Source organism: Pleurodeles waltl, chromosome 2_2 (genome assembly GCF_031143425.1).
Source record: "Pleurodeles waltl isolate 20211129_DDA chromosome 2_2, aPleWal1.hap1.20221129, whole genome shotgun sequence".
Classification (NCBI taxonomy): Eukaryota; Metazoa; Chordata; class Amphibia; order Caudata; family Salamandridae; genus Pleurodeles; species Pleurodeles waltl.
In genome coordinates, this window is record NC_090439.1 from 459,681,776 (window position 1) to 459,700,867 (window position 19,092).

Below are 19,092 nucleotides of genomic sequence, written 5' to 3' on the forward strand. Positions count from 1 at the left end.
ATTGCTTTTTAAGAATCTAAAAACTACTTCTCGAACCTAAATCCAAACTTTTAAACTCTAAAAAAGAAATGCTAACAGGGACTTACACAAGGCCTTAGCAGGACTTTTACAAATTTAGAAAAATAGCTAAAATTGCAAAAATCAGTTTTTAATGACAATTTTTGGAATGGAGTCGTGTGATCAGGTATTGGTTGAGTAGTCCAGCAAATGCAAAGTCTTAGACCCCACTGCTGATCCACCAATGTAGGAAGCTGGCTCTGTATATGCTATCTCAAAGAAGAGATAGTGTGCACAGGGTCCAAGGGTTCCCCTTAGAGGTTGATAGTGGCAAAATTGGATAATTCTAATGCTCTATTTTGTGGTAGTGTGGTCGAGCAGTAGGCTTATCAGAGGGTAGTGTTAAGCATTTGTTGTACACACACAGGCAATAAAATGAGGAACACACACTCAAAGGTTTAATTTCAGGCCAATATTTTTTATATAGAAAAATATATTTTCTTTATTTTAGAACCACAAGATTCAAGATTTGAGGTAAGTATATAAAATGCAAGGTACTTCACACAGTTAAGTATGGAACTTTGATTTAAAGCAGTAGGACACATACAGTTTTAGTTAAATGGCAATAAGCTATTTTAAAAGTGGACACTGTGCAAAAATCAACGGTTCCTGGGGAGTTAAGTCTGGTTACATTTTTCAGGTAAGTAAAGCACTTACACAGTCAGTCTCCTGGGCATAGGCAGCCCACCGTTGGGGGTTCAAGGCAACCCCAAAGTCACCACAACAGTAACACAGGGCCGGTCAGGTGCAGAGGTCAAAAGAGGGCACAAAAAAAACACACAGGCGACTATGTAGAACAGGGGTGCTCCGGTTCCAGTCTGCTAGCAGTTAAGTACCTGCGTCCTCGGGGAGCAGACCAGGGGGGTTTTGTAGAGCACTGGGGGAGGGAAGTGGTGGGGTGCGGGGACACACAAAGAGGCACACAAAACACACCCTCAGCAGCACAGAAGTGGCCGGGTGCAGTGTGCAAAGTAGGTGTCAGGTTTGCTATTGAAAGCAATGGAGGGACCCAGGGGTTACTTAGGCGATGCAGGCAGTGCACAGGGTGGATTCTCAGGCCAGCCACTGACTGGGCTAGCAAGTGGGCTGCCTGCTGGTCACTCCTGCACTGGAAGGTGGTTCCTCTCGGTTCTGGGGGCTGCGGGTGCAGTGCTTGGTCCAGGCGTCAGGTTCCTTCTTACCAGGCAGACGCGGTCAGAGGGAGCGCCTCTGGATCCTCTGTGCTGGCGTCGCTGTCAGGGTGCGGGGGTCGACTCAGGTTACCCACGTCGTCGTAGTCGCCTGGGAGTCCTCTCTGCGATGCTAGTTCTCTAGAGCTTGAGCCGGGGGCATCAGGTGCAGAGTGGGAAGTCTCACGCTTCTGGCAGGAAGAGAAAGTTTTTTGTAACTAGCGTCTTTGTTGCAAAGTTGTTACAGGTTTTGTACAGTGCAGCTGTTCGAGAGTTTCTGGGTCCTTCGGGTTCAGGGCAGTCCTATAAGTCCTCAGAGGTCCCTGGTCCCTGTCGGATGCGTCTCTGTGCAGGTTCTTTGAGTCTGGGGGCAGGCCGGTAGGGCTGGGGCCAAGTCAGTTGTCGTCTCCGTTGTCTCTGTGGGGCTTTCAGGTCAGCAGTCCTTCTTTCTTCAGGTTGCAGGAATCTGATTTCCTGGGTTCAGGGTCGCCCCTAAATACTAAATTTAGGGGAGTGTTTAGGTCTGGGGGGCAGTAGCCAATGGCTACTGTCCTGGAGGGTGGCTACACCCTCTTTGTGCCTCCTCCCTGAAGTGAGGGGAGGCACATCCCTATTCCTATTGGGGGAATCCTCCAAACTCAAGATGGAGGATTTCTAAAGGCAGGAATCACCACAGCTCAGGGCACCTTAGGGGCTGTCCTGACTGGTGGGAGGCTCCTCCTTGTTTTCCTCATTATCTCCTCCAGTCTTGCCGCCAAAAGTGGGGGCAGTGGCCTGAGGGGCGGGCATCTCCACTAGCTAGGATGCCCTGGGGTGCTCTAACAAAAGGCATGAGCCTTTGAGGCTCTCTGCCAGCTGTTACAGTTCCTGCAGGGGGAGGTGAGAAGCACCTTCACCCAGTACAGGCTTTGTTCCTGGCTACAGAGTGACAGGCACTCAACCCCATGTGGCCAGAAACTCGTCTGGTTGTGGCCGGCTGGCAAAAATTAGTTAGCCTAGCACTAGGAGTCGGACTGGTATTATGGGGGCATCTCTAAGATGTCCTATGGGTGTAATTTCACAATAAATCCCACACTGGCATCAGTGTGGATTTATTGTGCTGAGAAGTTGATACCAAACTTCCCAGATTTCAGTGTAGCCATTATATAACTGTGGAGTTTGTGTTTCACAAACTCCCAGACCATATACTTTTTATGGCTACCCTGCACTTACAATGTCTAAGGTTTTGCTTAGATACTGTAGGGACATAATGCTCATGCACATATGCCCTCACCTGTGGTATAGTGCACCCTGCCTTAGGGCTGTAAGGCCTGCTAAATGGGGGACTTACCTATGCCACAGGCAGTGTAAGTTGGGCATGGCACTCTGAGGGGAGTGCCATGTCAACTTAGTCATTTTCTCCCCACCAGCACACACAGGCTGTGAGGCAGTTTGCATGTGCTGAGTGAGGGGTCCCCAGGGTGGCATAAGTCATGCTGGAGCCCTTTAGAGACCTTCCCTGGCCACAGGGCCCTTGGTACCAGGGGTACCATTTACAAGGGACTTATCTGTGTGCCCGGGATGTGCCAATTGTGGGACCAAAGGTACAGTTTAGTTAAAGAACACTGGTGCTGGGGCCTGGTTAGCAGGGTCCCAGCACACTTTCAATGATAACTGGCATCAACAAAAGGCAAAAAGTCACTGGGTGACCCGCTGGCTCCCTGATCCCCGGGAACGTGGGATCCCGCGTCTGTGGCCGTGCAGGGGCTGTACAGCATGCACAGGTCTGTGGCCAGGAGGAAAAGGACATGTTTGGGTGCCCCTGCTTTAGCCACGAAAATGGCGAAAGGCAGACTGCTGGGGTCTAGGTGCGAGGCGAAGGGACCGGGACATGGCTCGGTAATCCTTAAAGTGCTTGAGCGCCGAGTCCGCCTCGTCTCCGAAAAGACGTGTGCCATCAAAGGGCATGTCCATCAAGGACTGCTGGACATCCTCTGAAAAGCCAGACGTTCTCAGCCAGGCGTGGTGTCTTAATGCCACAATCGATGCAACCGATCTGCCCAGAGAGTCAGTCGTATCCAGTCCACAAGAATCATGAACTTAGCTGCATCCCTCCCATCGGTTACGGCTTAGGACAGGACAGCCCGGGCCTCCTCCGGAACTGCAGGCAGCACTTGCGTGACCGTATCCCAGAGAGTATGGGAATAGCGGCCCAAAAGACATGCAGTGTTCACGGACCGCAGCGCTAGACTGTTGAAGAAAACAACTTCTTCACCAAATTAATCCAGGGGTGCACCAGGGAAAGTGCCAAATTAAGAAGAAGCCTGGATGACAAGGCTCTCAGGCGTGGGGTGTTGAGTCAGGAATTTTGGGTCTGACGACGCAGGCCAATGGCAGTGGGCAATCGTCCTATTCACAGAAGCCCCTGTGCTGGGTCTGGACCAAGAACCCAAAAGGACGTCTGTCAGTGCTTCATTGAAGGACAAAAGGGGCGCGGAAGAGGAAGACCCTGGTTGAAGCACGTCAGGATGTTAGGCCTAACCTCCACCGAAGGAAGGTCAAGGTCCAAGACCTAAGCCGCCCTTCTCACCACCATAGAGTAAGACGCACCCTCCTCCGTAGCCACGCTAGGAGGAGAGAGCGTGCCAGTGTCAGGGGAGGTGTCACCCAAATCCTGCACCCAGTCCATTTGTGGGTCAAGCTGGTATTCTAAAGGGTCCAGCGTCCCCTCCATCCTCTCCGCGAATCCATACCCACAAGAATAAGGATCTGGATCAACCCTGGCCCCTAGATCTAGGAATTGGTGTCGATCGACGCCGTTCCGGCTCCGGGTTGTTGGTAATGAGTATGGGATCGACGTTGATTGTGGGCCCAACCGACGTCGGGAGCGTTGGCGTCTGACCCAACGTCCGGGAAGGTTGCCGTGGCACGATCAGCGTCGGGACAGATCCGCCCAAAAATGAGGTGCATGGCCTCGTAAAACTGGGTTGGGCGTGGGTGGCTTCGGCTCCGTTGACGAAGGTCTAGAGCGTCGACGCTCTTCCCACGTTGTATTGTCCGATCGTCGGGGTGAAGTCGAAGAACGCTTGACTTTCTTCGACTTCTTCTTGTGACCCAAATGTCCTGATTAATTGGAGGACGAAGAGTGGTGGTGACTCCGCAGCCGATCTCAAGACCTTCCTCTTGAATGGGATCGTGAGCGCCGCAAAGTCGAGTGTCGGGCCACCATAAGCTTTAGGGACCACTCCCTCAAAGCCTTCGGGTTCATGGCCCGACACTCTGTGCACGACTTGGGGTCGTGATCACGCTCCAGGCGCCATAAGCACACGAGGTGCGGATCAGTCACCGACATAGTTCGGTGACAGGAGATGCAAGGCTTGAATCCGATCTTGCGGACATTCCCTGAGGCATCCACGAACTCATCAAAAATACGACAAAAAATCGACGTAGTCAAAATATGACTGAGGTAGCTCTTCTCTGGATCTGTGCGTAGTCTGGCGCAGAAAGAAAAGAACTGACGTCAGCGCGCCAGGGTGGTGCCTATATACGACTGCGACGTCATCACGGCGAGCACGACGCCCCGCAGTCGACCGATACCACCTGACAGCGTGCAGAGGTACTACTCGAAAAAAATTTATCCGGATCCAGTCTGACGCCTGGGGACATACAAAGGTAAGTAATCTGCAACTAGAAGTCTCTATCAGATAAATCCATCACTGGAATCAGTGAGGGTTTATTAACACAAAATATTTGATAACAAACATCCGTAGGTTCAGAGAAGCCAACATGAAGCTGGGGAACGTGCACTGTCTAGCACATTAATTTAAAATGGCTTCCCTGTACACTTACCATGCCTAGGAATTGACAAGGACATAGTAGAGGCCTACTTGCTCCTGCATATATACGCCCTCACTTGTAATTTAATGCAACCTGCCTTAGGGCTGAAAGCCTGCTGTAGGCGTGACTTACAGATATTACAAGCAGTGTGTACGAAAGCACACTTTTTGACATGGCTAGCGCCCACTTTTAGCCTATTCACAGGAGCGCCTGTGTTGGGTTTGGACTAAGTACCGAAAAGGACAATCTGCGAGGACTTCAATGAACAGTAAAAGGGGCTTAGTTGGGGAAGTCCCTAGCTGAAGCACCTCCGTCAGGAGATTGGACCTGACCTCTACAGTCTGAAGCTCAAGGCCAAGGACCTCAGCCAACCTACTGACCACCATATAATAAGTGGCTACCACTGCCATAATGGTAGGAGGAGACAGCATGCCAGTGTCTGGAGAAGTGTCCAGTCCACTGGCTTCGCCCAATTCCTGTGCCCAGTCCAAAGATGGGTCATCCTGGTATTTATAAGGGTCCAGGGACCCCGCCAATCCTTCTCCAAATCAGTCACCAACATCATGTGGTGACAGTTCTCGCACGGCTTGAAACCGGTCTTTGGGGACATCCTCAACGCAACAAATAACTCTCTATAAAAGTCGACAAAAAGGTCGAATTCGGTCAAAGAGAGACCAGGGTAGCTCTCTCCAGATCAGCGCATGGCACAGAAAGAAAAGAACTGACGTCCCTGCACTGAGGCGGCGTCTATGTACTACTCCCGACGTCATCACGGCCACTACGATGCCACCGACGCCCACAGAGTCGACTGACGCCACCTACCAACGCGCAAGGGTATTGCTCGAAGAAAAATCTCCGGATCCAGTCTGACACCTGGGGGGAAATTATAAGGTAAGGAATCTGCAACTAAAAGTCTGTATCAGACGGCTGGCTTCTGAGGGCTGCAGCACCAGTCGTGCCACCCCAAGAGACCGCTCACCAATCTTGCACAATATGCTGCCATTGCAGGCTGTGTCTTTTGGTGCAGGCTAAATTCAAAACACTACCTGTCACACACCGCTGTGTGCCAGGTCCCCTATCATTGCTTGTGGCAGGTGTAAGTCAACCCTAAGGGTGCATTCAGGAACACATGAGGGCATATATGCATGAGCAGATATGTCCCTGATATGAGTCTGTCGATTCTGAGACCTAGTAGGCGAGAAGGGAAGCCATTTTAAATGCATGTGCTGGACACTGGTCAACACGAGTTCCCCAGCTACATGATGGCTTCTCTGAATCCTGGGATGTTTGGTTTCTAACATCCAGAATAAAAAACCCTCACTGACCCCAGTGGTGGATTTATGAATATATGTACACAGAGGGCACCTTAGAGGTAGCCCTGGAAAACCTACCATCTGCTAATGTGCTGACAGACTGGTCTTGACCTTTTCAGCCATCACAGACACGTTTCTGGCCCCCCAAGGTGAGAGCTAGCAGTCTTGAGAGCCTGCACAGACAAATCCTGTATTGGGCAGAGGTGTGACCGCCTCTCCCAGACAGGATGGACATTCCAGAGCGAGGAGCATTAACGGCCTTGCTGCCTTTGTAATGCGACCCAGGTCTCTCCAAATAGCAGATATGAACAACCCTCTGCCCTGACGCCACTTTGGGTGGCAGCAGAGGCCGGAAAATCATTTAAGTTAGGAGGAGTTCCCACTTCATGCCTGAATGTGGACGAGCTTAAGTGGACACTACTTTTCAAATTCCTCCATCTTGTTTGGAAGGAATTAGGCCACTATGGTTAGGGTTATGTCAACTTCCCAGTGGAAGTAGTCATAAGAAGGGTGTAGTCATCCTAAAGGTGGTAAGCTTATTGACTATTGCCTGGCACTCCCTGTAATGCCCCTAAATTGGGTATTTAGGTGGTACCCCTGAACCCTATTAGTCAGATTTTGACAACCTAAGAAGACCCGCACAAAGGAGAGTTGCACCCACAGAAAAGGAAAAGAATTAGAAGCTGACCTGGAACCAGCCCTTCCAGACTGCCTGCTGACCTCGAAGGATCCTGCAATAGAAGCCAACTCGTCCAGCCTTCAATAAAGACTCAAGTCTCCTGTGGGCAGCAGACCTGCCCTGCAAGAAGAAACTCCACAGAAAAGACTGCAGCTGCTGGAACCACAGAAACCCGACACCTGAGCAGACCACTCTACCCAACGTCCACGACCAGAGGTAAAGCCAACCAACAGTTCCAATGCAAGTCCCCAGCTGCCCAGAGACAGAGTCCAGTGTCGTCTCACTCATCTTGAACTCCCCCGAGATGCCTGCAGCCTCTGCACCAAGGCTCCCTCTCCCACAGGCTTAAGGAGAGAGAAAATATGACATCCCCAGCAACCACGGCACCTGTGACCCCTTAACCCCCAATGACATGGGTCATCGGTGCCAACGACATCCCTGGCCTCCTAAGGGGTTGAGTACACTCTGGGTCCACCCCCTGCCAGACTCCCTGATGACACCTGCAGCCTCAACAAACAGGACGCCATGATTAGGAGTGTTCCCGGACATGAAAACCCGATGCCTAAAGACACCCCTGCATTCATCGCCCGTGGGCACAGAAGAAGAAGACCAAAGGTGCACCTACGTCTACTACCTACCTGCTTGTTGTCCCAGACTGGCTTCCTCATCAGAGCCTGCATCCTGTCCTCATGAGGACCAAGCTGTCATAGGAAACCATTGGGCACCCAAAGCTTTACTGCATCTGGCCTCCCCAGTATCGCCTGGTGTGACCTGTTGGTGTGGTTCTGATCAGTGCCCAGTAATTACCTTAACTCCTTGAGATTAGCTTCTTAAGTCATTGTTAACACCGTTAGCTGAACATTGTTTTCCTCCATCGGATAACATTGAGAGAACTCTGAAAAATGGACTGTATTTCTAAAAACTGCTAAATATTTATGCTTAAAAGTCTACTTACCTGATTACGAAGTTCTTGGGTTTGAAACACATAATAAGAATAATTTTTGTAAATTGGCCTTGAATTTATTCTTTGAGTGTCTCATTTATTGCCTCTGTGAGTACAAAAAATGCTTAGCACTACCCTCTGATAAGCCTAACTGCTTGCTCACAGTACCACAAAATAGAGCATTACTCCTATCTACATTTGCCTCTATAATACCAATTGGGGATCCAGTGGACTCTCTGCACAGTGTACTTCATTTTAGTGAACTGTACAGAGAGCCAGCTTCCTACACAGTGTTGTACGTGACATGGCAATTTGTGTGCCAGGTTGTTTTTTCAAGTTTGGGAGCACCTTGTCATGCAGCCTGAAAAGGCAGTCTGCATAAGGTTGGTGCTTGGTAAATCAGAGTGGCACAAGTTGTGAAGTAGCTCTGAAGGGCCCTCTTCAGTACCCATGCCCTAGGTACCAAGGGTGCCATTTATTAGGGATTTACAGGAGGATTGAAGAGCCTGGTCACTTGGTGACTAGGTTTCTTGTTTTAGGTAAGGAACACTGGGGACCTGGTTAGCAGGAACCAAGTACACTTCAGTAGAAGTTGCATCTAAAACGCAGGAAATGTGGAGGGGAGGTGAGGTTTCCTGCATCCAGAACAAGGCTTCATACAATTGGCTTCTGGGGTGATGATGTTGCTCCACTCCTCCATGAAGATATGCTACAGCACGGACTAGAAAAGAGACCTATACTGGTAAGGAAAGTAACTGCCCCCTTCGCCTGGTAAAGTGAGGTCTAGATTGCAGTTCCCAACCACATAAGAGTTTAAAGCAACTGCTGGGCATCTCCAGCTTTCAGAACTATTACTTAACTTTGATCGGTTGGGCGGACGCAGCCGATACACAGATGAGAATAAATCTGGGAAGCTCTTCGCTTGGCTAGCCAGGTCTGCCAAGAGAAGCTCTCTTTTGTCCAAAATTAATGACTCCAAGGGGGTTATACAACTGTTGCAGGAAATTATGGGACATTTTATGTCTACTATGCGAGACTGTACCATAAGTTACATAAGAAGTTGTAAGAAGTAAAATTCAAAAAGTGAGGCAGAATGCTTCGCTACAGATGCTAACGCAAACTGCAGGCCTTTACTCAGTTATGGGGGTTGATATCTTCCCAGGGTAACCTAAAGGGCAGATTTATAGCTTAACATGCTGTGCTCTATTCCCAGCCTAGGTAGGGATTATTATTCCATTGACAATTTGATAGCGTTGTTTTTATGCTTCACTCTTCTCGTCACAACTTTAATACTGTCATGTTGCGTTGTCCTGGTTACTGCAGCTCACGCCTTGCTATCTAATATGCAGTTGTTTCATTAAACTCATTACTGAAATATATACTGCTTCTGTTTGTCATTTGTATATGAGACTGAATTATGAGTGAGAGAACCTGATGAGACTTGAGTGACCACGACTTCCCTGGGAAGCCAAGTATGTCATGCGCTCGGCTGCCCAATCATCACTATCCTTTGAGGGGGATGAGGCACTGCTAGTTAGCCAGAGCAAAACCCGGATTGGAGTGACAGGTGTCACTCGTAGCGGATTAGACTAGGTCTCCCACACCACCGGCGATTCTGACGCTCAAAATCCAGTAGTCTCATTAGAATAATGAGAGCCTACACGACACAGGTAATGCGGTAATTGATAGCGCTGTTCCAAAATAATAGTAATTTGAATGACAAGACCATGGTTGAGGGAAACATAGTTCTGCATGGGTCCCTCAGCCTCCAAAAGATATGTCTATTATCATAACAAAAGCGGGACATTAGAATCACAGCCCTAGCTGGAAATCAATACAAACAGAAAGCTGTAGGAACGACTTGCCTTGTTTTAGTTTCAGTTCCAACATGCAAACATTTCTAAAGCAGACTCCACTGGCTGATTCTGATATGTGGGGAGGTCTACCCTTGGACAGCTTGTAGTCAAAATAAGGGAATAACTGGTCTATCGGACTAAGAAAAGCAGGCAATAGGCCGAAGTACTGTTTAAATGCCCATGTAGCGGTCTTTAATTGGAAAGTAAGACTTCTGAATTCCAAAACGCAGCTGGCCAATTCGAAGTACAGAAACTGGCTTTACACTAAGAACAAAAAATAAATAAAACAAAATCAACAATTCACACAATGACCGATGTTTCAGCTTATGCAATTGTTGCTATAATTTATTCATTTCTACTGGATTCCAGTTTTGAATACTGTAGCTGTGGATCTATAAATTGCTCAATTTGCAGGACGTGCATCCAAATAAAATAAACTAAACTGAGGTAATTATCTATGTGTTCTTCAAAGGATATCATCTCAAACATCATGACAGAAAGTTACACAGAGGTATGAACTTGATATGTCCCTTACCAGTCTATTATGAAGATGAGAAATAAGGCAAATAGGCAATGAAAAATAATCCAAGTTAAACCTTTAAGGTACATTATCTGAAAGCCATGTAACAATGATTTGAGCGACAAAAGAGAACAGCACTGCATAAAACACGGGAAGCAGCTGGAGTTATATAAGGCTTGTTTCTAAACTTGTAATCTAAACCTACTATTTTATCTTATAACTAAAAACTCATCATAGCCTTTGTACATATGCATAGGCTTTGCTTGAGGCATCACCTATTCCCACTCATTTCCTATCTCACAGATATCCAGCACAAGGCAAAAAAGAAAACAAAGTGTACAACACACATGGGGGGTCATTCTGACCCTGGCGGTCGGTGACCGCCAGGGTCACCGACCACGGGAGCACCGCCAACAGGCTGGCGGTGCTCCCTCGAGCATTCTGACCGCGGCGGTTCTGCCGCGGTCAGAAACGGAAAGTCGGCGGTCTCCCGCCGACTTTCCGCTGCTCGGGAGAATCCTCCATGGCGGCGGAGCACGCTCCGCCGCCATGGGGATTCTGACACCCCCTACCGCCATCCTGTTCCTGGCGGGTCTCCCGCCAGGAACAGGATAGCGGTAGGGGGTGCCGCGGGGCCCCTGGGGGCCCCTGCAGTGCCCATGCCAATGGCATGGGCACTGCAAGGGCCCCCGTAAGAGGGCCCCACGTAGTATTTCAGTGTCTGCAAAGCAGACACTGAAATACGCGACGGGTGCAACAGCACCCGTCGCACCTTCCCACTACGCCGGCTCAATTCTGAGCCGGCGTCCTCGTGGGAAGGTAGATTTGCCCTGGGCTGGCGGGTGGCCTTTTGGCGGCCGCCCGCCAGCCCAAGGCAAATCTCAAAATACCCTCAGCGGTCTTGCGACCGCGGAGCGGTATTTTGTCGGGGGAAGACTGGCGGGCGGCCTCCGCCGCCCGCCAGTCACAGAATCACCCCCATGGTACATACAGACATTTATGGGTCTAAAGTTAACTGCAAGCCGGCAAACACAAATGCTCATATTGCATAAGCTGTCTTGAACCACATTACCTTCTTTTACAAGCTTTTCATTTTGATATTCCTCATCAAAGTTTATGTTTTTCAAAAGACTGTTGCCAGGAAGGGATTTTCTGGCAGCATCAGGTTTGAGTGACAAGATCCTGTAAGAAAAAAAGGTAGTCAGTACACAATGAATTTACTGACAATTCAAAATAGCAAACACAGTAGGGGATCATAGCGAAGTCAAACTAAATACCCAACCTTATTAATATTATTCTTGTAACGCATTTAACGGATGGACTTGCAGCATGATTTCAGACTACACAAGTCCAGGAGGCATGTGATAAAAGAACTTTAATAGAATGTATAATTTCTCAAATGCAATGTGATTTCTCACTATGAGCATTCACAGAGATCTAACAGGCTGAAGAGTCATGGCCTCCTACTGAGTCCAATTCAACTCTGATGGATGTGTTTTGCAGCCTCCAGGAGGCAGTCCAGCTGAGTGTTCGGTAAACCAATGTAAGGGCTGTTACAGAAGTCAAACCTTAAAATGAATACAAGTTATATCACGTTTGCTAACCTGTTGCGTGGCTTCAAAGTCGCTCAAATGGACACGCAGTAGAAAAATAAAGAGGTTGTTTTATTCGGGCAAAACAAATGTTGATTTAGGTATTAGGCAAATTGTTGTGTAGGTTTGGAAGTTGTGGGAACAATGGTCTTGCTAATTCTTCTTTTACTATATCAGTCCAGAGGAAGGAAGGAAAACGCAGGAGTTGCCTGTTGTTGCTGGACCTGGAAAGCCACAGATCACCCTGGGACTGTGACAGGTCCGGATTTATAAGAGGTGACGCCTCTGGGCCTTTTCCCTCCTAGTTGCGCTTCTTGGCCAACTGGCTAGGGCTTCCACATTGGCTTTGCTGTTTCTAATCCTGGAGCTCAGACGCAAGGTTTCCTTTGCCCCACGCTCCAGCTGTGCATCAAGTTTCTTCAGTGTTGTTCTTGGCAGTTTCCTCTCCTGCGGCTCTTTCTGTATCACCTCTCCTTCAGCACCTAGCTGTAGTTTAAAAACAGCATGCAGGAGTCAGCTCCCCACGCTTCCCCTTCTTGCTGCGCATTTCCCACTGTCCTCTTTCTTAATCCAGTTTTTCATCTGACGCTCTTTTCTATTTCCATGCCTGTACAGGTGCCGAGCAAGAGGATGAGTTGGGGACAGCAGAGGGACCCTGCAGGCACCCAGCTAAAGTCATTACAACCAACTACTAATTAACCATCATAAATGTGTTCTTAATTACTTAGGACTAAAAAAAATAAAAAATAAAAGCACAGATTGCAAAATAGTCAACAATGTTGTAAAGGTCTAATCTTCTAACTGTTGTTAGGAAAACTAGAAGTACATTAAGTGAAAATATCTTGTACATGCACTGAAAATAAACACTGATAAAGGCAATAATTTGGGCATGCATAAAGGAAAGTTTTACTCAGGTTTAACTCACACACTCCGTTACATCTGTGAAAGTCTCCATGCCTTTCAAAACTTTAACACAGAAGCATCAAAGGAGGCATAGGGAACATTTGCACAATCTAACATCAAAACAAAGCAGGTACAGCATAGCTACTGCTGAGCATTCCTTAACAGATACAGCAAAGGATAGCAGCACAAGCATATGAGCCATAAAGTGACACAAAATGGGCAAAAGCATTGCACACATACATATTTATGTACTGGTCATAGCATTTCTAGTGAAAAGCTATTGTTCACACTTCCACTGCTGGGACGTTTGCCCACTTCTATGCCAGAGCTTTTACATAACAAATGCATTAAATAGTTCAAGTACATGTGCCTCTTAGTGCATCCATACAAACTATATTGCACATGAATATCTCATTGCAGTTAAAAGATATCATAAAAAAAGGTGGCAATATTGTCATTTTTTAAAAATATATTTGCACTATATTTAGTTGCATTTTTCAAATTCAGGACAATTAACCAAGGAAATGTTGCCCTGAATGCCTGGAGTCCAGCCGTGCTATGTATATTTTCTCCTAGGAAATTTAGTCTATACAACCATATAATCAACTGAATAATATTAGCCCAGATCACAAATTGTGGATGAATCTCTGTTTGAGGTACACTGTTTGTTTGATGGTAAATAAACTCAGAACAAAGAGAGACAAACAAATTACTTACCTTTGGGAACACCTTATCTGGTAGAGGCTAATTTTCTGTAGATTCCTCATCTTCGAATGATCCCCAGGCATCAGACAGGATCCGGAAATTTTTGTATGCAGTACTCCTGTGCGCTGGAAGGTGCCACCATTCGGCTCCACGTAGCAACATTGTCCGCACCAGAAGGGACGTGCGTGATGCCTATCTAGACACCAACTCAGGACACTGACGTCAGTTTCTTTTTGTGACTTTCCATGCCAGGTTCAATTAAACAAGAACACTGACCACTAGTGTGGAAAACAAGGGCCCTCGATGGAGAAAACATTTGTTACTTACCTGTGACTTTCATTCTCAAGTAATGGAGTACCTTTCATAGATCACATGCTTGAATCAGCCCGGCAGGCGAGGTGGGAGTTCAATGGTATATTTTGAAGCAGTGGAAGAAATTAGCATAGCTTACAATGGCAAAAGACAATTACTTTAATAGCTTATCCACATCTTTTATAAAGAACAAACTTCAGCCAGTCAGATGGCAGCATTGGCTAAAATACTCCCACCAGAGGTATCTTCCCTTAGATTTCAAAGCACTTGTGTGACTAGTTATTAAGTGCCAAGTAGGAGAGCCTCTAAGTGGAGGAGGGTGGGTCACACGAGAATCTATGAAAGATTCCAATACTGGAGAACGAGAGATAGAGGTAAATACCAATTTTTTTTCTCCAGTATTGGAGTATCTTTCATAGATTCACATGCTTGAAACAGAATATTGAGCAGTTTTAAAACATGTTTCATAAAGTATGCCATGAACAGAGAACCTGATGGAGGGTATACACTTACACATTTATTAATACCAGGCTCACCTAATTGGAAAAGATGCTCATGTAAAAGTATGCCTGCTTTTCCAAGTTGCAGCACAGCATATACTGTCAATAGGAACTCCAGCGAACAAAGCCACCGTTGTTGAAACTCCTCTTGTACAATGTGCTTTAGCCTTTTGATGCAGAAGCCTGACGGCCTAAGAATGGCAGAACTGGAAGGCTGTTGCGATCCATCTTGCTGTGGTAGCTTTAGATACCGAACGTCCTTTTTTGAGGCTACCGTATGCCACAAATAACTGCTCCATAGTGCAAAGATCTTTTGTACATTGCAGATAGAATTTCAAACCCTGCTTTGAATCAAGATTAAGTAAAGTTCTTTCAGCAGGTGTCTGCTGCTTTGGGAAGAAAGTTCAGACAACAAGAGGCTCACTGAGTTGGAAATCGTTTCACTTTATGAATTAACTTTAAGAGTTAGTTCAAATAATTATCATACTGTCTTTGAAATGCAAAAAACTTTTTCGATTGCGAATGCCTGGAGCTCACTCTATTCTTGTGGAGGCTAATGCCAGAAGCAAAGCAACTTTCCAAGTCAAAAACATGAGATCTGTCCTGTGAGACGGCTCGAACGGGCTTTTCATAGGTTGAGACAGCACAGTGTTGTGCTGCAATCTTGGTGGCGATGACTTTATCAGAGGAAATATTCTAAACAGCCCTTTAGGAAATTGTTTGTTTAGTCTGTTTGACCATAGAGAAGGAAATCCTGCCGTCCTCCAGTATCTGGAAATTGCTTCCAGTTGCACTCTAATGGAAGAGTGTACCAGACCTGCTGCAGGAGAGAAAGAAGGTATGATGAGATCTGTTCAGGAGGCAATGAAATGGGATGTACGTTTGAGTTTTTATACCATAAGCAAAAACTGTTCCATTTTAAAAGGGCAGGTTTTATTCATAGCATCAGATCAGGCCCTTGCGATATCTCTGCAGTCCTGCAGGATGTCCAGGCGTTGAAGTTCTTTGTGTTCAAAAGTAATGCTGATAAATGAAGAGAAGTCGGGTCTGGATTGATAGCAGATCCTTCTGGGGCTTCAGCTAGATGTGGCTATCCTTTGACAATAATAGAAACTTCGTAAACAAGTGTTGTCTGGGCCATCATGGAGCAATAATTATTAGGCTGCAAGGTGCCTATTTATTTTTCTTGAGAACCCTGGGAAAAAGAGGGAATGGGGGGAAAGCATACGCGTAGATCCCTGATCATCTTACCAAAAACGCATTCCCTCAGGTTCCTTTTTTAGGATCCCAGCTTGTGTAGAACCAGCATTTCATTTTGGAACGTCATCCTGATAATAGACTGTGGTGGTTTATTCACCAAGGGAGAGCTCTTTTCATCACTGGTGTGATTTGAGGATGTCGAATTAACCCTTCACTTGGAGTCATTGTACGTCCAGTTCCTCCTTGAGAGGCTTCATTTTTAGGTGAGCCTTTGGAATTAGAAGACTGGCAGATGGCATCATGCCTAGAAGGAATTTGAGAAGGTGAACTGATGCAGACTTTTTAAAAGATCGCTGGCCAGTGCTGAGAGTTTCCTTTGTCTGTGGACAAGAATGCTTTGCCTTGCAATGTGTCTAAGGTTGCTCCTAGAAAACTGATCCTCGCTGAGGGAGAAAGGAGAGACCTTTGATAGTTTTCCATGAGGTCCAAGGTTTAAAATGTCTGAAGACAAGTTGATGTAGCCATGGACGCTTGGTAAAGGGACGGCGCCTTTATCAGGCAGTCATCGAGATACTGAAAAACATGAAGGCTCTTTTGCCGCAAATAGGCTGCCATTGGGGTGAGACAATGAACATCCAGGGAGTAGACCTCAGACCAAACAGTAGCACTATGATTTGGAAGTGAGTGCTAGCTACTGTGAACCGAAGCAATGTGGCATGCTAGGGATGGACGGGGATAAGGAAATAGGGATCTGGGAAATCGAGGCCGGTCATGAAATTCGCTTAGTAGAAGACATTGAGAATTTCCTAGAGACTAATCATATGAAAAGATTGCTTTGTCAGGTACTTGTTGAGCTTCTTGAGATCTTGAATGGCATGCTATTCTCCTGATTTCTTGAGGACCAGGAAAAAATTCAAATAGAAGACCATTTGTAGGAGGCGGGCCTGGTTTGTAGTGGGTACCTTGGGTACTTACACTTTATACCAGGTCCAGTTATCCCTTATTAGTGAAATGTAGTAGTGTTCTAGCAGCTAAGAATGATAGAGGTAGCCATAGCACAGCAGATTAGACTGAACTAGGAGACATTCAAAGCTCCTGCAATACCACTTATAGTTACACAGTACTTATACACAAGTAAAGACAACACTCAGTGTTACCAAAAATAAAGGTATTTATTTGGGTGACACCGTACCAAAAATATCTTAGAGACAATACTCCCTCTGGAGTTAAGTATTATACACAATATATACACTAGACATCAAAACTAGACAAGTAAATAGTCACAGAACAATGCAAACAGTAGGAAATGCTATAGATTGCAATGGGAGAAAATAGGTCATGGGGCAACACAAACCATATACTAAGAAAGTGGAATGCGACTCACGAATTCCACCCCCAGACAAGTGCAGTGTGTGCAGAATCGCTGGGAGAGTAAGAATACAGTAAAGGTAAGCAAATTACCCGATCCCAGAGCCCAGAAAGGCAAGAGTAAAATACTGCAAGTTTCCTTAGGACACACTACACCTCGTTTTGGGGATTTTGCAGCAGCCAACCAAGTCTGCAAAGAACAACTGCTGGATTCCTAGACCTGGAGACCTGCAAATGAAGGAGAGCAAGTCCAGAAGTCGAAAGAAGTTCCAGGAAGGACAGGAGCCCCTGCCAACCCAGAAAAGGGTGCAAAAGAAGAGTCCACGGTTAGTCGAAGACTGCAGAAATGCACCCTAGGAAGATGCCAGTAGTATTCTGCGTGATGCAAAGAATATCCCACGACGTGAAGATCGTTGCAGATGTGATTTCGTCTTGGAAGTCGCCGACAAGCCTTGGCTACGACAAAAGTGTGTTTTGCATCAAAATGGCGCTGGATGGACCCAGGAGGACCTGGGGGCCTCAACTCTGTGTGAGGAGGAAGAGGGGGCTCTTAGCACTTTAGAGAGCCCTCAGGATTCCAGCCAGCACCCCCAGAGGTCCCAGGACACGGGGACAAAGAAGGTGAAAAACGCGGTTGATGCACCGCAACAAAGGAAGGTCCCACGCTGTCTGACAACAACTCAGAGAGTTGGGCGTCGCAGGATGGAGTGCTGGGGACCTGGGCCAGGCTGTGCACAAAGGAATGTTGCAAATAGTGCACAGAGGCCTCAGGCGGTGAAGAAAACGTAGTACACAGGGGTACTGTCGCTCTATAGTAAGGCAAGGTCTTACGTCCTCCAAGTTACCTCAGCAGGCCCTCAGGACAGTTTATGTAGATGATGCCCACCCTCTGTGTCCTTAGGAGCACACTAGTCGCTGTGAGAGTAGTCCAAGGGTACCGTCTTGGAAGGTGCCTGCTTGGAGCAGGGGAGTGACTTTGTCACTCCACAGGAGATTTCTTCGGTCTTTCTGGTGCAGGATTAAGACAGAGCATGCCCACAGTGGAAACTGTTGCAGTTGCTGACTTGGAGCTGAGGTTGCTTTAGAAAAGTATCTCTGGTGGATACTTTGTTGCAGTTACAGCGTTTCTTGGAGCAGGCTGCAGTTGATCCGAGGTCAGAAGATGCTGAAGTTGTTGCAGAGGATTCCTGAAGGAAACCTGCAAGCAGAATCTGAAGAGAACCCACATGAGAGACCCTAAATAGCCCTAAGAGGGGGATTGTCTACCTTATCAGGTATGGACCTATCAGGAGGGGTCTCTGACGTCACCTGCTGGCACTGGCCACTCAGAGGCCTCCAGAATGACCCCACACCTTGCAAAGCAAGATGGCTGAAGTCTGGGACACACTGGAGGAGCTCTGGGCATCACCCCTAGGGTGGTGATGGACAGGGGAGTGGTCACTCCCCTTTCCTTTCTCCAGTTTCACGCCAGAGCAGGGGACAAGGGGGTCCCTGAACCGGTGTAGAGGGGCTTTTGCAAAGAGGGCACCATCTGTACCCTTCAAAGCATTTCCAGAGGCTGGCGGAGGCTACCCCTCCCCAGCCTGTAACACCTATTTCCAAAGGGAGAGGGTCTAACACTCTGCTCTCAGAGGAAATGCTTTGTTCTGCCTTCCTGGGACTGGGCTGCCCAGATCCCAGGAAGGCAGAACCCTCTCTGTGAGGTGGCTGTAGCTGCAGTGTAAGCCTCAGAGAGCTGGTTTGGCAGTACTACGGGTCCCTGGTGGAGCCCCCAGGATGCATGGACTTGGCTCCCCAATACCATATTTGGAATGGTGGGACAATTCCATGATCTTAGACATGTTACATGGCCATACTCGGAGTTACCATTATGAAGCTACATATAGGTATTAACCTATATGTAGTGCACACGCGTAATGGTGTCCCCATTCTCACAAAGCCCAGGGAAATGGCCCTGAACTATGTGGGGGGCACCTTTGCTAGTGCAAGGGTGCCCTCAAACTTAGTAACTTTGCACCTAACCTTCAGCAAGTGAAGGTTAGACATATAGGTGACTTATAAATTACGTAACTGCAGTGGAAATGGCTGTGCAATAACGTGTGCGTTTCTTAACGCAGGCTGCAATGGCAGGCCTGTGCAAGGGTTTGTCTGAGCTCCCT

At 47.3% G+C, this 19,092-nt stretch overlaps 1 protein-coding gene across 2 annotated transcripts in view; it reads right to left on the bottom strand.

Annotated features, from left to right (window-relative positions):
- CEP192 (centrosomal protein 192) overlaps positions 1 to 19,092 on the bottom strand; it is a 1,702,116-nt gene that overhangs the window by 611,730 nt on the left and 1,071,294 nt on the right. For both annotated transcript variants that reach the window (XM_069219927.1, XM_069219928.1), the window contains one exon: positions 11,426 to 11,535. In XM_069219927.1, the coding sequence (XP_069076028.1) occupies positions 11,426 to 11,535 (110 nt within the window). The remainder of the gene's footprint in view (positions 1 to 11,425; positions 11,536 to 19,092) is intronic.